The sequence below is a fragment of the Pezoporus flaviventris genome, unplaced genomic scaffold (assembly GCF_033815535.1).
Source record: "Pezoporus flaviventris isolate CSIRO_AGI_PZ_B2104156 unplaced genomic scaffold, CSIRO_AGI_Pfla_v1 ptg000042l, whole genome shotgun sequence".
Lineage (NCBI taxonomy): Eukaryota > Metazoa > Chordata > Aves > Psittaciformes > Psittacidae > Pezoporus > Pezoporus flaviventris.
In genome coordinates this window covers 337,965-354,601 of record NW_026892590.1, presented here as the reverse complement: position 1 = coordinate 354,601, position 16,637 = coordinate 337,965, and the positions used below count along the sequence as shown (strand labels likewise).

Below are 16,637 nucleotides of genomic sequence, written 5' to 3'. Positions count from 1 at the left end.
AGGTACATGTGAACATCCCTGCATTGCAGATGGAAACGTAAGGTAAGAGGAGGCCAAGGGCTTTGGCAAAGGTCATTCAATGAATCACAGAGCGAGCAGGCTGAAGAACTTGATCTCCTGGCTCCTGGAGGCCAAACCTGTTCAAAATACCAAGAAAGCAACATTTCAAGGCAGTTTCCTCAACAACTGCCCTGCTTTCCTGAAGGGATCTACTGTGTATCTTAGGAAAACACCCCACAAAGCTCTGTTCCAAGTACTGCCCACAAGCCAGGAGCATGAAATGCCAGTTAAAATGTAACCCTGCCTGCGTCCAACTATGCTACTACGTGTTTACTTGAGGGGTAAAAAGCAACTCCTTTCACCTTAAAAGCACCGTCAAATTATTTCCTGGGAATAACACAATTTTGAAACCATTTGGCCTTAATGATCCTGACGTGAGCACCAGCCATTTATCAGAAGAAAAGCCTGATTTATACAATGCTAAACCCAAAAAAGCACCAGCTCTGATTCACTCCTGGGTTATTTCAGTCTTGCAGAGGTATAAGTGCTTTCTAACATAGAGCTGCTGGTAGATCATAGCAAACAGAGCCATGGAATCAATTCCTTGTGTTTTAGAAAAGCATCACATCTTGGCTTCAAAACCCCAAAGCTGGTGCTATTTGTACAGCCCCCATCCCTGACAGCTCTCATCAGGCTGCTCCCTCATCTCCTGCTCCCCAGGGCTGCTCTCCCTGCCTACCCAGGCAGCAAGCCCTGGCTCCATGCTCTGCCCTGCCAAAGATGAGAAGCATCAACCACCTCCCTCTTCAAGGAGCTGGATTTTAGCATAACACAGAATGCCAGCCCTTGAAATTCCCAATTTGGAGCAGTTTTGAAACGGGGCATCCTCTGCTATAAACAAATGGAACTGCTCTTGCACTGGGAGTTGCACTGAAGGGCACGCCAAGATCCAGAGCTGATAAACAATGTGAAGTGAAATTGGGAACACATGAAGCTTAATATAGAAATTCCATTTATGGCAGATAATGCTGTGGAAGTTTAGTACTTCTAAAAATGGTCACCACTGTCCCAAGGGCTCAGTCTAGGAGAAAACAGACAGAATGACCACAGCTCTCCATCACGAACAGGGACATTGATTAAGGCTATGTTTCAAACAGCATTTCTCTCACTTTACATCTCCTACCTTTTAGAGACTTTTAAAAGAACACCAAAGAGATGAAGGGAAGAATAATTTTGGAGGGGTTTTTTAATATCCTTTTCTAGACCAGCAACAGCAACTGGAAGATGATGCACAGGAGCACTCTGTACAAGCAGAACAGGAGCTGGTATTCTTGTGTAAAGACCTACTTAAAATGGAAGGCCTGGGAAAAAAAATGTCATTTCTGTGATCTCAGGCATACATTATGAAAGAGAAGACATTTGATGAGTTGTATGCTAAGGATTAATTTGCCATTTAAAAATGCAGAGAACAGATGGATCTCTTGGCTAAGACTATATTTGGGAATTACTTCATTTTCCTGCCCACATGCAAATAAAAATATGACTAAAAGTGGAACTTTCTGTGAGATTCCACATGGGAAGAAAATACTTCAGTCATGAAAATAAGATGAGAAAGACAATCTCTGTTAAACAGGTGAAGCACCACAGCAGAGTGAATGTGTATCGTATTGGAGGGGAAAATGTGTCTTTACATTTGTCAAGCAACTACACAGAGTACTTCAGCCTTAGGTATTTAAAAATCCCATAAAACCAGTATCAGAGTGGTCCTTGTGATGGTCTCTTAAGAGTAATTTCTAATAAAGCACCCTACTGCAATTTAGTTTGGCAACGGTTTAGCGACTAAACCTCCACATGGTCCAAGGATGCCCCTTCCCAAAAGCCTGGGATGGTTCCATCTCACTGACCAGGGATTGTAACACTAGGGTGAGGACTTCAGAGCTGTGGGAAAAATGCAAAAAGAGGGAAACATGCAAATAAAACCTGCCTTAACAGCCTCCCAACTCCCTGGATCGACTGCCTTTACAGCCTTGGCCTCCAAACCACATGGCAGCGTATTGTTACCAGGGCTGAGAAAGGAGGAGGCAATTCAGCTGGCACACTGGGATCCAGGACAAGAGAAAAGTCCTCCAAGGAATTCCCACAGGCAAAACCCATGTGCCCCACCTGTGTGCCTCCTTTTGGGATTCAGTGCTTTACAACCTCCAACCCACAGCAGGCACGGTCTGCAAGCCACACATAGAGCATTAATGAAGCATCTTCCTTTTCTCACATGGGGTTTCTAGAAGCTACAGGGAAACTGCCTGTTAAAAAGCAAACCCAGCATAAACTCCTTCTGGAATAACTGCTAGATAGCATCTACTTGCTTCTCCTCTAACAACCCAACAAGCCATTCCTCACCTCCCTCCACCTCAAAACAAACAAACAGAAAACTCACAAGCCACCATTTACCCAGCAAAGCCCCGACCGGCGCAGGACAGGATGTCTGTCTGTGGTGTATTCCCGGCCTCTGGATCAGGGATAAGCCCAGCTCCACGCGCATTTAGAAGGCAAAGAGGGATACAAAAGTGGTACTAACCCGATAGCTCCCTTTCTGTGACTATTCATCCTTCCCAATCCAGACAGCAGGACATACCAGGCAGTAAACAAACACCGAAGGGAGGGACTAACTTCAAAGCCACTGTGTAAATCTTACATAATTTGAGGGTTTGAGATCTTGCAGCAACCTCTTACCAAACAAGCTGATACAAGGAGGTCAAACCTGTAGCAGCCACAGTAAGTAGGGCGGCTTTGCATCTCTCAACCAGCTCCGTCTGCCCACAGGGACCCAGTGCAGCTCATTCTTGGGAATTCTCGGTCAGGAGGAAAACACTGCCTTCCTTTCACCCCTTATCGCACTGGAAAAGCTTTCTACTCTCAAACAGATGAAAGATAACAAAATACGTGAGGGCACTCACTGCCAGGCTCTGCTGGAAATGCATCTTAATCACTCTCCTCCTTTCTAAAGGGCTTGATGAGGTCTTATTTTATATATTTAAATACACATACATCTCCTCATCATGTTTTTGCCCAGATATAAAAACAACGACAATTCAGGGGCATCTATGGAAAATATAAGGCAACTGTAGAAGAAATGAGGAGAGGGCCCTGAAAACCACTGCCCTCCCATAAAAACGATTCTCCAACGGGTCCCTTTGCTGCCATCCTAGATTTTTAAGTGTCTTTCAGCTGAAATCATCACTTTGAGCTACATAAAGCAACTGTACACATAAGCATAGATGTTTTACAAAGAGAAGTATTCAAAAGGTTCCACATTTCACTTCTGCAAATAGGAGAGAGGTCTCGACGGCTGGAAGGAGATGGGACATTTGCTCTCAAAACCCAGCAAGCACCAGGAAACTAAAGATCAGGTCCCCTACCCTTGCTATGGGATTCTTGGAAGGAGGAAGGAGGGATTCAAGTTTTGCTTCTTAATGCCATGCACCAAAACAAAAACAGTATTAGGCACCTAATAAAGTGAGGTTTTCATGGGGTTTATTCATACAGCACCTACACAGCACATGTCCCTCCTCCTTTTGGAAACTCAGCTTCTGCTTCCCTTAAAGATCTTCAAAACCAGCCTAACATACGTGAATTGTGTTTCCTCTATACAACAAAGCCGTCACTTCACTTGAGTCTGTGATTTTCCACTGGGAAATGTGCCGTGTCCTCCCCTCCACACGGCATTACCAGCTGACAGCGGTGATTTGCAGAGGGATATCTAATCACCCGCTAAGAAGCTTTCATGCTTAAAACCTCGATGCCATCATTAGTGGTTTTGGCACTTGCGATGTCATGGATGGGCTATGCTTGATGCTTGGATGTTAAGGGCAAACTTAACTGCATCAGTTACATGGTTAGTTCAGCTGGCAAAGGCTGAGGGATGATATTCTTCTGGTTTTCCCCAATTAGGGTTATTTACCATTTATTCACATCCCTGTGACCTCAGCTGAAGCACACCATGTTCCACCTAAAGTTGTTTTTAAGGTTAATGACCAGAAATACCTCAAAAAGAGATTCAAAGGGAAGGTTTGCCACCTGAAGGTACAACAGCGCATGCATCCACACCTCTGGCAGAGCCAGAAACATCCTCTCTGGGGAGAAAAACCCCAAATCACTGTTTTTACAAGTCCAACCATTGAGATGTGAAAGGACGCTCTGTGCATGCTTTAATGGCAGCACGTATGACTGAACACAGGCGGCGGCTGGGTTCTTCCTTTGATCATCCTAATGACCAGTGTTTTTTCCGGAAGCATTCAGTACAACCTTCCTCTTTTGCTATTCATCCCTCTGCGTGAATATTCATTAGAAATTATTAAACAGCCCATTATTCCAAAGGTCTTTACGGTGGGAATCCTCTCCCCCACCTTTTGGTGCCTGTAATGTATGTGTCTCCATCTGAGCTGTCTAGACTCCATCAGCCGCGCAGACAAGCAGGCACTTCTAGGCTATGATCCCTCTAATCTATTTTAGTGATGATTCACATCCCAGTTGTATTTCTCACAAAGAAAGAGGAATCAGGACCATTCCCACAGCGGAAGGCCCCCAGCACTACACTGTTCCCTGGATCTGGTTGGTTTTGGGGGGGTTTGATTCCCCCTTACCCTTTGGGTGTGCTGCAGGAAGAGAACAGGAGGCAGATTCCTTCCTGACTTCAGGATCCCTCAGTCGAAGCCCTGCTCTTGAGATGAAACACGGGCAGCTTCAACTTCCCTGACCTCAGCTAATTCTTTCCTTCCCTCAGCCTACTCAAGATGATTAAGCAAAATACTTGGAAGGAAATCAAAGCCTTAAAAACGCAATTAGAAGTGACCATTTTGTTAACGCGCGCACACACAACCCCAAAGTCAAATCCCATCCACCAGCAGCACCACTCCTTCCTCCGTGCAGGAGGGTTATTATTAATGATAATCAATGCTTAGCAGCTCCCACGAGGCTAACAAACAGCCCAACGCAAAGCTCAGGAGGCCAACGTGTCCCCCGACGCCGGTGGGAGCAATGCCTTCCATACGGCTCCTGGTTTTCCCACTGTTCCTGAAGGAGGAGGTTGGGAAGACGGGGAATTGCCAAACCTCACACCAGATCTGCAGACCTGAAGCTGTGACCTGGAGATGTTTGTAAGACACGGCAGGCTCTCCTCCCTCCGCAGGTAAGGCCAGAAACCTCTGTATTTGCTAACAAAGACTCGGATATAACTGCAAGAAGCTTTTACAGCATCAAACAAAACCAACTGCTCTAAGAGAATGCAATACAATAAAGTCACGAGACGATCAAAACAGCTCTCATCATGATAAAGGACCCTTTCTCCTTCACAGCCACCCCCAACACGATGCACTTTTAAAGAGTCCCTTCCCGAGATTTATTTAGGGAAAAAGACGGATTTCTTCGCCTGTGAAGGCAAATGCCCTTTAAAACAGCAGCCGTTCAGCTCCTGGGCCCCGCTACAGAAACAAAGGCTGACAGACCAGATCCCGATCAACACCTACTGCTGCACATTTAGGAAGAGGCTTAATTGCTTTGCCATTCAGAGCCAGCAATTACCACCTATTACTGTGAGTACTGCGGAGGGGGGGTGTTAGGCGCTGAAGCAAAATCTCCACTCTTTCCTGGGGCCACTCACGCACTGAAAACTGTGTAAAAAAAAAACCAAAGATACCATCTGAAAGGATTTTATTGTGGTATTCACATGAAAATGGGGGGTGGGCTCTCCCGGAGGGGCTTCGCAATGGTGAGAAACCTCGGGTTTATGTCACAACTGCGTCCTACCTGCTCCGTATCCGATGACATTTATCTTCGGATCTGGTTTTGGGGGGCTCATTTCTCCGTCGGGCGCTGAAGGGAGGTTTTAAGGACAAAAAAGCGAGCTCGAACGCTCGAGGTTACCTCGCTTCCACACAGGCGCTGCCGTTCCTCTGTGCGGGTAAACCCCTTCCTTCCCCCAGGAGCTAAACCCGCCGCAGCGAGGGGCTGGGGCTCTGTTTGAACCATTTTGACCGTTTCTAACGCGGTTTATTTGTGTTTCCTGAGGTGTTTTTCGCCGCCGCGGCTGAGGGGCGGCGCGCCCGGCCGGCTCCCGCCGGTTCAGACCGGTTCTGCGGCACAAACAACCCGCCCTCCGCGCTCGCTGAGGCGGCCGCCGGGGCTGCGGGTGCCCGCGGGCAGGGAACCAGCCGCCCTCGGCTCCCAAACACACCGAGCTTCCCTCTCGGTGTCCCCGCTTCCATCACAGCCGGGCTCCGAGGCGACCTAAAGCGGGGGGGGGGTATCTCGGAGCGAGGTTAAACCCTCCTCATGCTCAGGGCGGACGCTGAGGTAACGCGAGTCGGCGCCAGCCCCAGCACCGCGGGCACGGCCTCGGCTCCCTCGGGCTGAGGTGAGGAGGGGACGGAGGGCCAGGGCAGCTGCGATCCCGGGCGGTTTATCACCTCTTTCAGTCCACAGGACCGTGTATTTATGTGTACACGTGTGCGTGCAGAGGTGGTGTTTTTAAAGGAGAATATAAAGGTTTGCTTTGTTGTATTGAGCACAAAAAAAAACATCTCTTTCTTGAAAGGTATTTGAAATCTGCCTCTGCTCCATCTCAAAACGCTCGATACGCTCCCAAGGGTAAGGGAAGATGCTGAGGAGGATGGAGGGGGTTATATTTAGATGAGAAGCAACGCGGGCTGACACGAACAGAGACACACGAAAGAACAAAGTGAAAACGCTCGACAGTCAGTAACAAACCCCTGAGCTTTTAATTTTCCTTCCCTTAATTCACGTTTCCCTGCGCAGAGCGAACATCAAAGCGGCACAGGGCTGCATGGGAACAGGAGGTGAGGATGAGGTGCTGCTGCACCTGACTATTACAGGAGTTACTGTTGCCTTTGTGGTAAGTGAAAAGGAAGCTTCCTACTCCACGTAATTTATTTATTATTCCTTCAGTCTTTGCCTAATTCTCTTCCCCACACAAACAGGAACGTGCTCAACCCTCTCAGCCTGCCAGAAGAGATGAAAACCACTGACGTTATCTCTGCAGTGCAAAACTGAGATGGAATCAGTTCACATCAGCAAAGGCCATCGCACACATCCTGACATAGAGCCTCAACAGCCCCGTTTAACTCCATTCTTCCCGATTTTTCAGCTGTCCCCAGCAGAGGCATCTCTGAACACACTGAAGAGCCCTGACTCCAAGCCTAAGTCAGTGATTCATCACTTGCTGGCAGACAAACTATGCGGGAAAGAGGCGATGAAGACAATGGTAGGGAAAGGTTTGAATGATGCAATGAAACTGAATTCACTTTCTGCTACTTTCGCTTTGAGTTGTTTGAACGGGCTAAGAAAGTCCCTGACAAAACAGAATGCATTGGAGACTCCATTGAGGCTGCAGGGAGCCTGTTTTTCCCATGATTAAAATTCTCTTGGCAGTGTTTTTCATCAGTTTATTTCAATATTAAGACACATAAAATAACACATACGTGTTCCTTTCCAACTGTAACTCACTGCTCCAGAAAGAATTTCATCAAAATCAAACTCTAATTACTTGCCCACTCCTCAATAGAACTTTAAAATCCATTTCCAAACATCTCTATGCACAACTTCCTGCTTTGTTTCAGCACTGTGCTCTCCTAGATCCTGGGGAATATACATAAAGTCACTTTGCATGGAAGCTGAAGTTGTCCTTTTAATCCCAGAGCAAATCTTTTTTTACATGCTATAGGAAATTATTCACCTCTGCAGTAACAATCCAGCATTGACATCAACCAAATAACCACTCTAAATAAATCACAGAATCACAGATGGTTTGGGTTGGAAGGGACCTTAAAGCTCATCCCGTTCCAACCCCCCCGGGCAGGGACCCCTTCCACTGGAGCAGCTTGCCCCAAGCCCCTGTGTCCAACCTGGCCTTGAACACTGCCAGGGATGGGGCAGCCACAGCTTCTCTGGGCACCCTGTGCCAGCGCCTCAGCACCCTCACAGGGAAGAGCTTCTGCCTTATCTCCAACCTGAACCTCCCCTGTTTCAGTTTGAACCCATCACCCCTTGTCCTATTGCTCCAGTCCCTGATGAAGAGTATAGAAATACATTAGAGAAGGTTCAAAAGGAAACCTCAGGTCACCGATCTGTGACTTTACACACACACATGCACGCAGTGCTCATACTTTCACATTCTGAACCATCACCTCTAGGAAACCCAAGGATCCTGTGCATCAGTTTAGATCCTGTCTGGACAAGGTACCTCACCCGGTGTTTAGGAGCGACACGTCCCGCTGCTCAGTGCCGGGAGGCGGCACAGCAGCAAAGGGCTAGAAATAATCAGTACCACGTGGAGCAGCACGAAACGTGTTGAACCGCCTGACTTTACAGAACGCACTAAAAAAAGCATGGAAATTATTTTTAGCACATTGGAACACCTCGAGCAGCAGCCTAGAAAAGATCGTTTTCTACCCCAAAACATAGAAAAAGGGGGGATTCTTCCCAGGAAGTGGGGCAGGACACAAAATGTGTTTTGCTTCCAATAGGATCCCTCAGCTCCCATCCGTACTCTGCCTCTTCCACGACACAACACAGAAAACATGTTTGCTAATGGATCATTTCTGATGCGTGTTCACACTGGGGAAGTGGAGAAATGGAGGCTGGTGGTGGCAGAAGATTCCAACACCATTTTGGAGGTTTTTAAGCTTCCAAGATGACTAAAACCCCAATGACCCTCTTCCACAACGAATGTGGAAAACGAGGAATCTTGTGTCAAGACAACTCCAAATCACAAACTGCTACGAGCGCGGAAGCGGCTCCAGCTCAAGCATCCACAGCCACCAGTGTCCCAGCAACTGCTGAGGCCTCAGGACACTGAACAGAGCCCTGCTGCAGAGAACAGGGGTTATTTTTACCATGATCTTTTTGGTCTTATCTTCTGTGCAGCTCCCATTACACACCCCTGCAAAGGCCTCCAAATACACATTTAAAGCTTAGCCCAACACAACAAACCTTTAAGAAATAAAGGCTTTTTCACCTTTTTTTTTCCTTTAAACAACCTGCAGAGCACCTTTCCTCACAATACTGTCCAGGAAAATCACCTCCATTTAACATAAATCATATTTACATCATGCAGCTCTCTGAAAAGCACATGGAATAAAGCCCCAGCTTCTCCTTTGCCACCTTTCTGCTGTTTTTCACAGTGCCTGAAGGATGGTGCCACACACAAAACCACTCCCAAGTGTTTTAACACGGAGTTCCCCATTGTCCCCAAACAGGGACCCACCTCTAAGTGAGCAGAATGTGTTTTGCCTCTTACAGCCTGCCGGTGGAGGGCCAGGACAAGACCTGAGTGACAAATATAAAGACCTCAATAATTTCACAGCATCACAAAATCATCCATTTCCACTTAGAATAAAGCCATAAGAGGATCTCCAGTTTGCTAAAATCCCCGAGAAATACTATGTGATTTGCAAGAAGTAATTCTTCCTCAGACAACAACAAACCACCCTCAGTTATTCCAGGTAAATCCCACTCCAGAAATGAAAAATAAGGGGATTTGGTAAAGCAATCCAGGGATGACACAGCCAGAATTTACTACCCAGGCTATAGAAATGGGACTCAGTTTCTGCCTGCTCTGGGTACATGATCCCTAAGTATCTTGCACAGGGAGAAGGGGACAAGGTGGCTTTTGCTCCCCTGGGGTCTGAGGCTGAATTCAAACCGTGTTAAAAATTAAACAGAAAAGTCCACTTGTGCCTTAAGGCCAGCTGGTGTTTTGCTTTACAAAATAAAGTTATAAATATTTATTCGTCTCTAACTCACTGCTTAGAAACATGTAAAACTGCTTTCTGAGCCTTCAGAATTCAGTACACCAGAATCCACCACTTGCTCTACTGAATTTCTGCATTAATAAGGAAAAAAGTATGTTTATTTCCCTTTCCTCCCAGAGCATCATCTAGTTTTCCATTACTACAACCAGGAATTGCCAAAACGGAATGCTGAAGCGCACAGCAGACGCTGCTTTTCTTCTGATTAATCCTAAAACCTTGTTCCAGTGGGATCGCGTTCAGTCCTCTCAAATTCAAACCACTATTTCATCCCATCTCGACCTCCCAACAATGACATTTCATAAATATGACGACTTTCTTGGACTCCTTTCTACCCATTCTGCAATGCACAAAGGAGCACCAGAGGAGAGAGGTTTTATTTCTCCCTGCTTGGGATTTTTTTTAACCTTAAATGTAACCAGACCTCCTTTTGATTCATCTTCTCTGGGGTTGTTTTATTGGAGACCAATGGAAGTCTCACCAGCTTTTTTTAAGCTGTAATAGGTGTGAAAGATCTTTGACAAGGGGTTGTCCTCCTCCAAGTGCTGAGACCTCATTCAGAGACAGGTGTCAGAAATAAGCAGAGCAGCTCAAAGTCCTCTCATTCTAGAGGAGCCTCTCTCCTCACCTGCTCTCCAGCCAAGCCAGGACCTGGATTTCTAAATCCAGGAGGAGAAAACAGGAATTAAAAGGAGTAAATAAATCTTCACGCGGTTCTCAACTTCCTCATCCTTCCGTATGCCCTCCCCAGCATCAGCCCATCCGACCCTTCCCAACACTCCAGCATCGAGCACGTTAGGAGTTTATAAAACAAATTAGAGAGTTACCAGTGGCAGAATTCCATTCACAGTGATAATCAAACCCCAACTATTAATTACACTGATAATCACTGAATCAGTGTTTTCAGCTTTGGAAAACAATTGGCACACAAAGGACACGTTTCCAACTCTGCAAACCCCTCAAAGCTCTTCACCCAACATTTCCCGGGTGCAATGGCACCTTCTTGCTTTCCACTTTTAGGGTGAATTTATTCTTAAAAAGCTAAATATCCATGAGGCATTCCAACATGTCCTTTCAAATTAGTACCAGAATTCCAATTATTAGCTCCAGCACTTTTTTCTTCCCCTGGACTAGTTTATAAAGCCACAGCAAAGCAGAACCAAAGCCGTGGGTGTATCACTAGGAAATGAACACTTGGATTTATGATTTCTTTCTAATTCTTCCAAGTCTGCAGTTTTTGCTGTGAGGCAACAGGGGAAAAATGGAAGAGATCAACCTTGGAAATGTTGGCGGCGACAGGAACGAGATGAAACTGAACAGCACCATCCATCATTTCCCAAAGTATTTTACAGCACGTCCTGTAAAATGCAGTTGACCTTAAAACTTGCTCATTCCTTCACTTGGCAAACGAAAGAGCTCCTCACTCCTCACACAGACAGGCAGCACCCGTGCAGCCCGTGCTGTCCAGCCAGTGCCTGACGGATGCTGCACATATCCACCATGGAAAATAATTAACCACAGCAACGCCATTCTCCTCGGATCCGTTTCGTGCCAACTCAGCCCTTCTGCCTTTCACACTGCTTTACTTCTACACCAGTAACGCTCTGCCACCAAACACCTTCTATTTCCACAGCCCTGGCTCACAGCTCCACACCGTGCCTCGGAAACAGCCGGCAACGCCCAGGGAACGGTCACTTTGGGTCGGGACCTACCTGTCGCTGCTGGTACTGCTGCTGCTGCTGATGGAGTCGCTGCTGGAAGACCTGCTCCGGGAGCCGCTGCCGCTGGGGGAGCGGGTGGGTCTGGCTGCCTGGCTGGCCAGGCGCTGTGGGGACTGTGTCCTGGACTGCGATGAGTGCGGCGACCGGCTCCTGCTGTGCTGGTAATTCCTCTCTGGCCTTCTGCCTCGTACCTCCCGTGTAATATCATCCCTGTAGATATCCCTGTGTACCACACTGGGCAATGTAAACTGCTCCCGGGCCCTAGGTTCGTAACGGGGGTCGTGAGCATCAAAACGGTTTGGACTTCGACTCCGAGAAGTATAATAGAGCCCGTGTTGTAAAGTCCGCTCTCGAGGATCTCTATAGTAATCCTGATCGTAATGTCTCGTCCGATCAAATCCTCCCGTCCCCCGCTCATGGTGTCCATAGGCACTATGTTCATAAGCACGCTCCCTGTTATCTGAAGCCCTGCATTTAGGAAGGGGGGAAAAATACTCCATCAGAAAGGGGTAAGCACAACTCCAAGCAAATCATGCAAACATTCATGTCAGCATGGACTTATTTTTGCGACTGCTTCTCCACTAAACAGCAATAACCTAACAAGCAAATGCTGACAAAAACATCTTACTTGGCTCCAAAGTTATATTCATATACAATCAAGCTGAGCAATCATCTTGTTTTAATCACAGTATCGGGCTTTCATGACCAGCATCTTGCCTGCACAGGGAAAAAATATCACTTGTTCCAGTGCAGAATCCTCATTTAAATTACAGGTTTTTTTCTTTTCAAGTCAATAAAAAGGAAAAACTTCATGTCTGTGGACATCAAAATTAACTTTTTTATTCTTTTCCCTCCATTTTTGCTTAAGAGCTTAAAAAAATTTTCTGGAATTTGCTCGTTAGTGGAGCTCTTCTTATTCTCCTTCTGCAAAAATGGCATGGCAAGGTGGGCAGTAGCCATGAAAGCCTCCGTGCAAAGCATGACCCAAAGGTAAGAAGCTGCTTTCAAAAGGGGTAGCACAACCCAGAGAGAAGACCCAGAAAATTAGGGGGTTTCTTGTTGCTGTTCTAAAGCAGTTCATCCCCTCAGAGGGAATTTTGCTGTTATCAGGCTGCTACACTCCATTCTCGTCAGCTAAAAGAACGTCTTATCTAACGTCAGGATACCTCAATTCTAGGATGCAGGCCCCCAGAAGATACTAAAATCCTACTTAAAGAGTGGGAATTACATTTCTCAGCAGGTACTTTTGTTTGTTGCGTCTGCTGTTGTTACTGCCATCACACAATTTACACCCTCTCAAGCTGCTCTCAAGGAGCTACAGTCCATTTTGTTTTGGTATTTCAAACGTTTTGTACATCAATCGAGAAAGGCTCCATGTTCTGAGAAAGTTCTTGTGATCTCTCCAATAAAGAGACAGTACAACTGACAGGTAACAGTTAAAAGAGCATCACAAATAGTTTAGTCATCTAATTCAGACAAGCACCAGGATGGTATGTCTGAGTTACAACCACAGAATGAAAGAATCGAGAACGATCACATTCAGGGTTTAAAAAATACTTGTAAAATTCCAAGTATGTCAGTGTGGGCAAAGTTAATTTAAGAATTTAATTATCCATTGCATGAAGGACATTGCAACCTTTTTCTTTATTCAGCCTTCTCTGATTCTTCCTTCAGAATCAATTATTAGTCACTTCAATCCCCTGAATCCTAATAACCCACTTCTGCCTCGTGCTTCCTCCTCCTCTCCTGCATCACAGCTCTGTCTTCTATTTAAAATGGCAGCAACAGTGCAGGGAGCTTTCATGAACCAAAAATGGGATTTGAATCTTTTTCCATTAGCATCTCAGGAAGTTCCCTCCATTCCTCCTCCAATGAATCACTAGATCCTTAATGCTCTAAATACACTCACCCTCTGTTGTTAAATTATAAGCTTTTTTAAGCTTTCCACAGAGCTAGTTCATATTTTGCCTGCATTTTTCCTCTCAAATTATATATAAGCAGCTACTCAACCAGTGCAATACAATATTATTCTCTTATACATCCACTCAAAATTCATTGTTGCCTTTCTATTTGCATTATCTCTTGCTCGCAACAATGGCATTTTGGATTTCAGGATCTGGCACAGAAATATGTCTCTTCACCACACCCCCCCCCCCCCCCCCTTTGAAGGACCAAGATCAACAATTTTATATCCACCATTGCATTTAGCATCCTACAGAGTGTTAATCAGTGAAAGCTGCTTTAATGAGGTAAGAGAAAAGGCAGTATTTTCTAGAGGGTTACTGCTATACAGCTGACATAAAAAAACAAAGTCCTTATAAATGAGAAGGACACAGAAGACAGACAGAGGAGCTAGCAGAGCTGGAAATCTAAGAGCTACAGCGCTTCTGGATTTATCTATTAGTACTAAGTACTACTGGAGTTAGTGGAAAGAGAGGGTTTGACTTGGGTTAGGAGAGGGGCTAAGATACACAGGGCAGGACATACCAACCTTTTCCAAGTGTGGAAACACGACCTATATTCCCAATTAAATCTAGGGAGAGAATTGTGAACATAACTTCCCCAATTTTGGCCCCTCTTACAGGGGTAATCCACCTTCTTAATGGGCAAGGGTGTCAAATGATATTTTAGATGAACCAACAAGAAAAAAATCTTAAAAAATCTTAGTGACAAGACAAAAAAAAAAAAAGAAAAAAAGAAAAAAAAAAGGAAAATTCCACTGGAAGGAAGCAGTCCCAGACTGAAACCGTAACTCTGAAACCCCCAGACTTCTTTCTTGAGACAGTAGGCACTTAAATAGATCCATTACTTTAATTTCCAGCCCTACGTCTGAATCAAGCAGCTGGTAGAAGATCACCCAATGCTGCAGGGCTCTCATCGCTGCTGGCCAGCAGGCATCCTCTGTAACCTTTGTAACCATCCAGCCCAGTCATTTTGCACTGGTGTATCCACAAACTGGTATTAGCACCACGTCCTTAAAACTAAAGTATGTTTAATGTGGAGCAGCAAAGAACTTTTTAAGAGACTAGATAGTAATCCACTCCCCATGGCTACTGGCGTCTTGACTGTATACCATCCAATAAATTCAAGGCAGTAGTTCTTATTCCAGCATTAAAAAAAAAAAGGCTATAATTTCCAAAATTTAGTAATGTCCATCATCTCTTTTTGCCAATACCATCAGAAAGAATAATCCCAATAACTTGGAAATGATGTAGATCCAAAATGGAACCATCACAAGCTGCCTTCGGTCTTCTCCATCCAGGCGTTATCTCCATGGCTAAGTGTTGTCTGTAGAATCCAAGGGGCTGTATCATTAGAGTCTACTAGGAATTTTGTGGTGGCAATCCAATTAACATACCCACTGCGTATAGTGAGAGCTGAGAACTAGGCATCGAGCTTTCACAGAATTTTAGGTTCTAGTATTCCGAAGATACTCCACAGAGAACTTCACCACATGTTGTAGAGTAAGATAGCTCCGTCTGGCAGCAGGGATACATCCGAGCAAGGCCTTAATATTATCCAAGAAATGGAATCATTACTTCTAGAAAAGAGTAACTCCAATATCGATGCTGGCCAAAGCAAATCTTCCATCTTAAAACCACCTTATTTCAAGTGTAGATATCCAACCAGCTGCAGAAAACATCCTCTATGGATCCACAAGGTACCAGCCACTGGGATAGAAATCACTTCCGTTTCCAACCCAAAATAGGAAACATAGATAATTCCCAAAATTTTAAATCCATCTGGGGGCCCTAGATACGAGTTTGTGTTTCTCACCATATCAAATACAAAATACCTGCCTAGAGAAACCTTGGAACTTACCCATCAAGTCTCCGCTCATAACGTCCTTCCCGTGCATGAAGCGATGGGGGGGGGCCGTAAGTGGGCCCCCCACCACCTCCTCTGAACCCAGAAACCTCTCTACTACGAGATGCTATGGAAACTGTATCATCCAATCCCCGAGCAGCACTGGGAATGGTTCCTGGTTCATTATAATCCGTCCGGAGGTCTCTATCTCCCATTTTGTTGACAGAGTTGTGTGCCTTCTGCGCACTTTTGATGTCCACAAAATCCACAAACGCTGCCACTCCGCCTTCCGACCCCCTCTTAGGGAGGATTTTGACACTTTCGACACGTCCATATCTGGAAGAAAAGCAAAGCAGAGCAGAAATATTAGTGCTGGTGGAAACAGCCCGCGATTAATAACACTGCCTCCTGCAAAATCAACATCCATTTCCAACCGCTTGCCCTTCCCACGCGGCAGGAAAATCAATCGCGAAGTGCAGCGGAGATTGGCAGAGGTGTTTTCAGAAAGGGAAAAAGCCATTTGTGGAGGGGAAAAAGCCATTGTAACTTTCCATTACTGCATTTCAACCTCCTCCCCTTTTGGTTTCTTACCGCAAGATCACCCTTTTTTATAACAACAGAGCTGGAGGAACAGAAAGTGTCTGCAATTAGAGCAGCCCTTCTCACTTCTGATCTGATGAGCAAGACACAATTAAAACAAAACTGTGTCACCATCAGTTACAAATATAACGACATCCTGATGATTTTCTTCAGAAAACGACCTTGACACAGCAATTCCACTACTCCCATCTATATTTAATCCATTCAGCACTGAAACAAGAATCTTCTTTCTACTCCTTGTTTCTGATTTCAACCCCATTTAGCTACAAAGCACCCCTGGGCCAGGCTGCAGTCGGGGTTGAAGCTCAGACCCCCCCACCATGGACCAGGAAGCACAACAGGGACACTGAGGAATGCTGATGGGAATGTGACACCACCCTGTTGAATGTATGTCAAGTTACTGCAACTCGGGCACAAACAGATGAGTAAATGTCTACGTAAAACAAACAATAAACCCAAACTCGCCTGTCCACACAAGAAAACCTGACGTAAAGATGTCGTTACACAACTCATGTCAACTCACAGCCCAAAGGATAAAACGGGAAGTATGAACACAGCCACAGCCAAGAGCTGCAGGTCACGTTTTGGTTGCTCATTTCACCTAGATTTTGAGCAAAGCAGGTTAAATGCCTTTAATTAATAAACCCATGAGAAAAAGAGGCCAAAAGCGTTTTTTTGAGCGCACTGA

At 45.6% G+C, this 16,637-nt stretch overlaps 1 protein-coding gene and 1 long non-coding RNA gene across 5 annotated transcripts in view; one reads left to right on the top strand and one right to left on the bottom strand.

Moving 5' to 3' along the window:
- The window catches only part of SPEN (spen family transcriptional repressor), a 66,480-nt gene that overhangs the window by 31,731 nt on the left and 18,112 nt on the right, over window positions 1-16,637 (bottom strand). For all 4 annotated transcript variants that reach the window (XM_061466613.1, XM_061466614.1, XM_061466615.1 and 1 more), the window contains exons 2-3: window positions 15,365-15,685; window positions 11,534-12,010 (exon numbers count right to left, since the gene is read on the bottom strand). In XM_061466613.1, the coding sequence (XP_061322597.1) occupies window positions 11,534-12,010; window positions 15,365-15,685 (798 nt within the window). The remainder of the gene's footprint in view (window positions 1-11,533; window positions 12,011-15,364; window positions 15,686-16,637) is intronic.
- LOC133276084 (uncharacterized) lies at window positions 6,555-7,136 on the top strand. The gene is made up of 2 exons (XR_009745773.1): window positions 6,555-6,907; window positions 6,993-7,136. It is a non-coding gene; the product is annotated as an uncharacterized LOC133276084 (long non-coding RNA).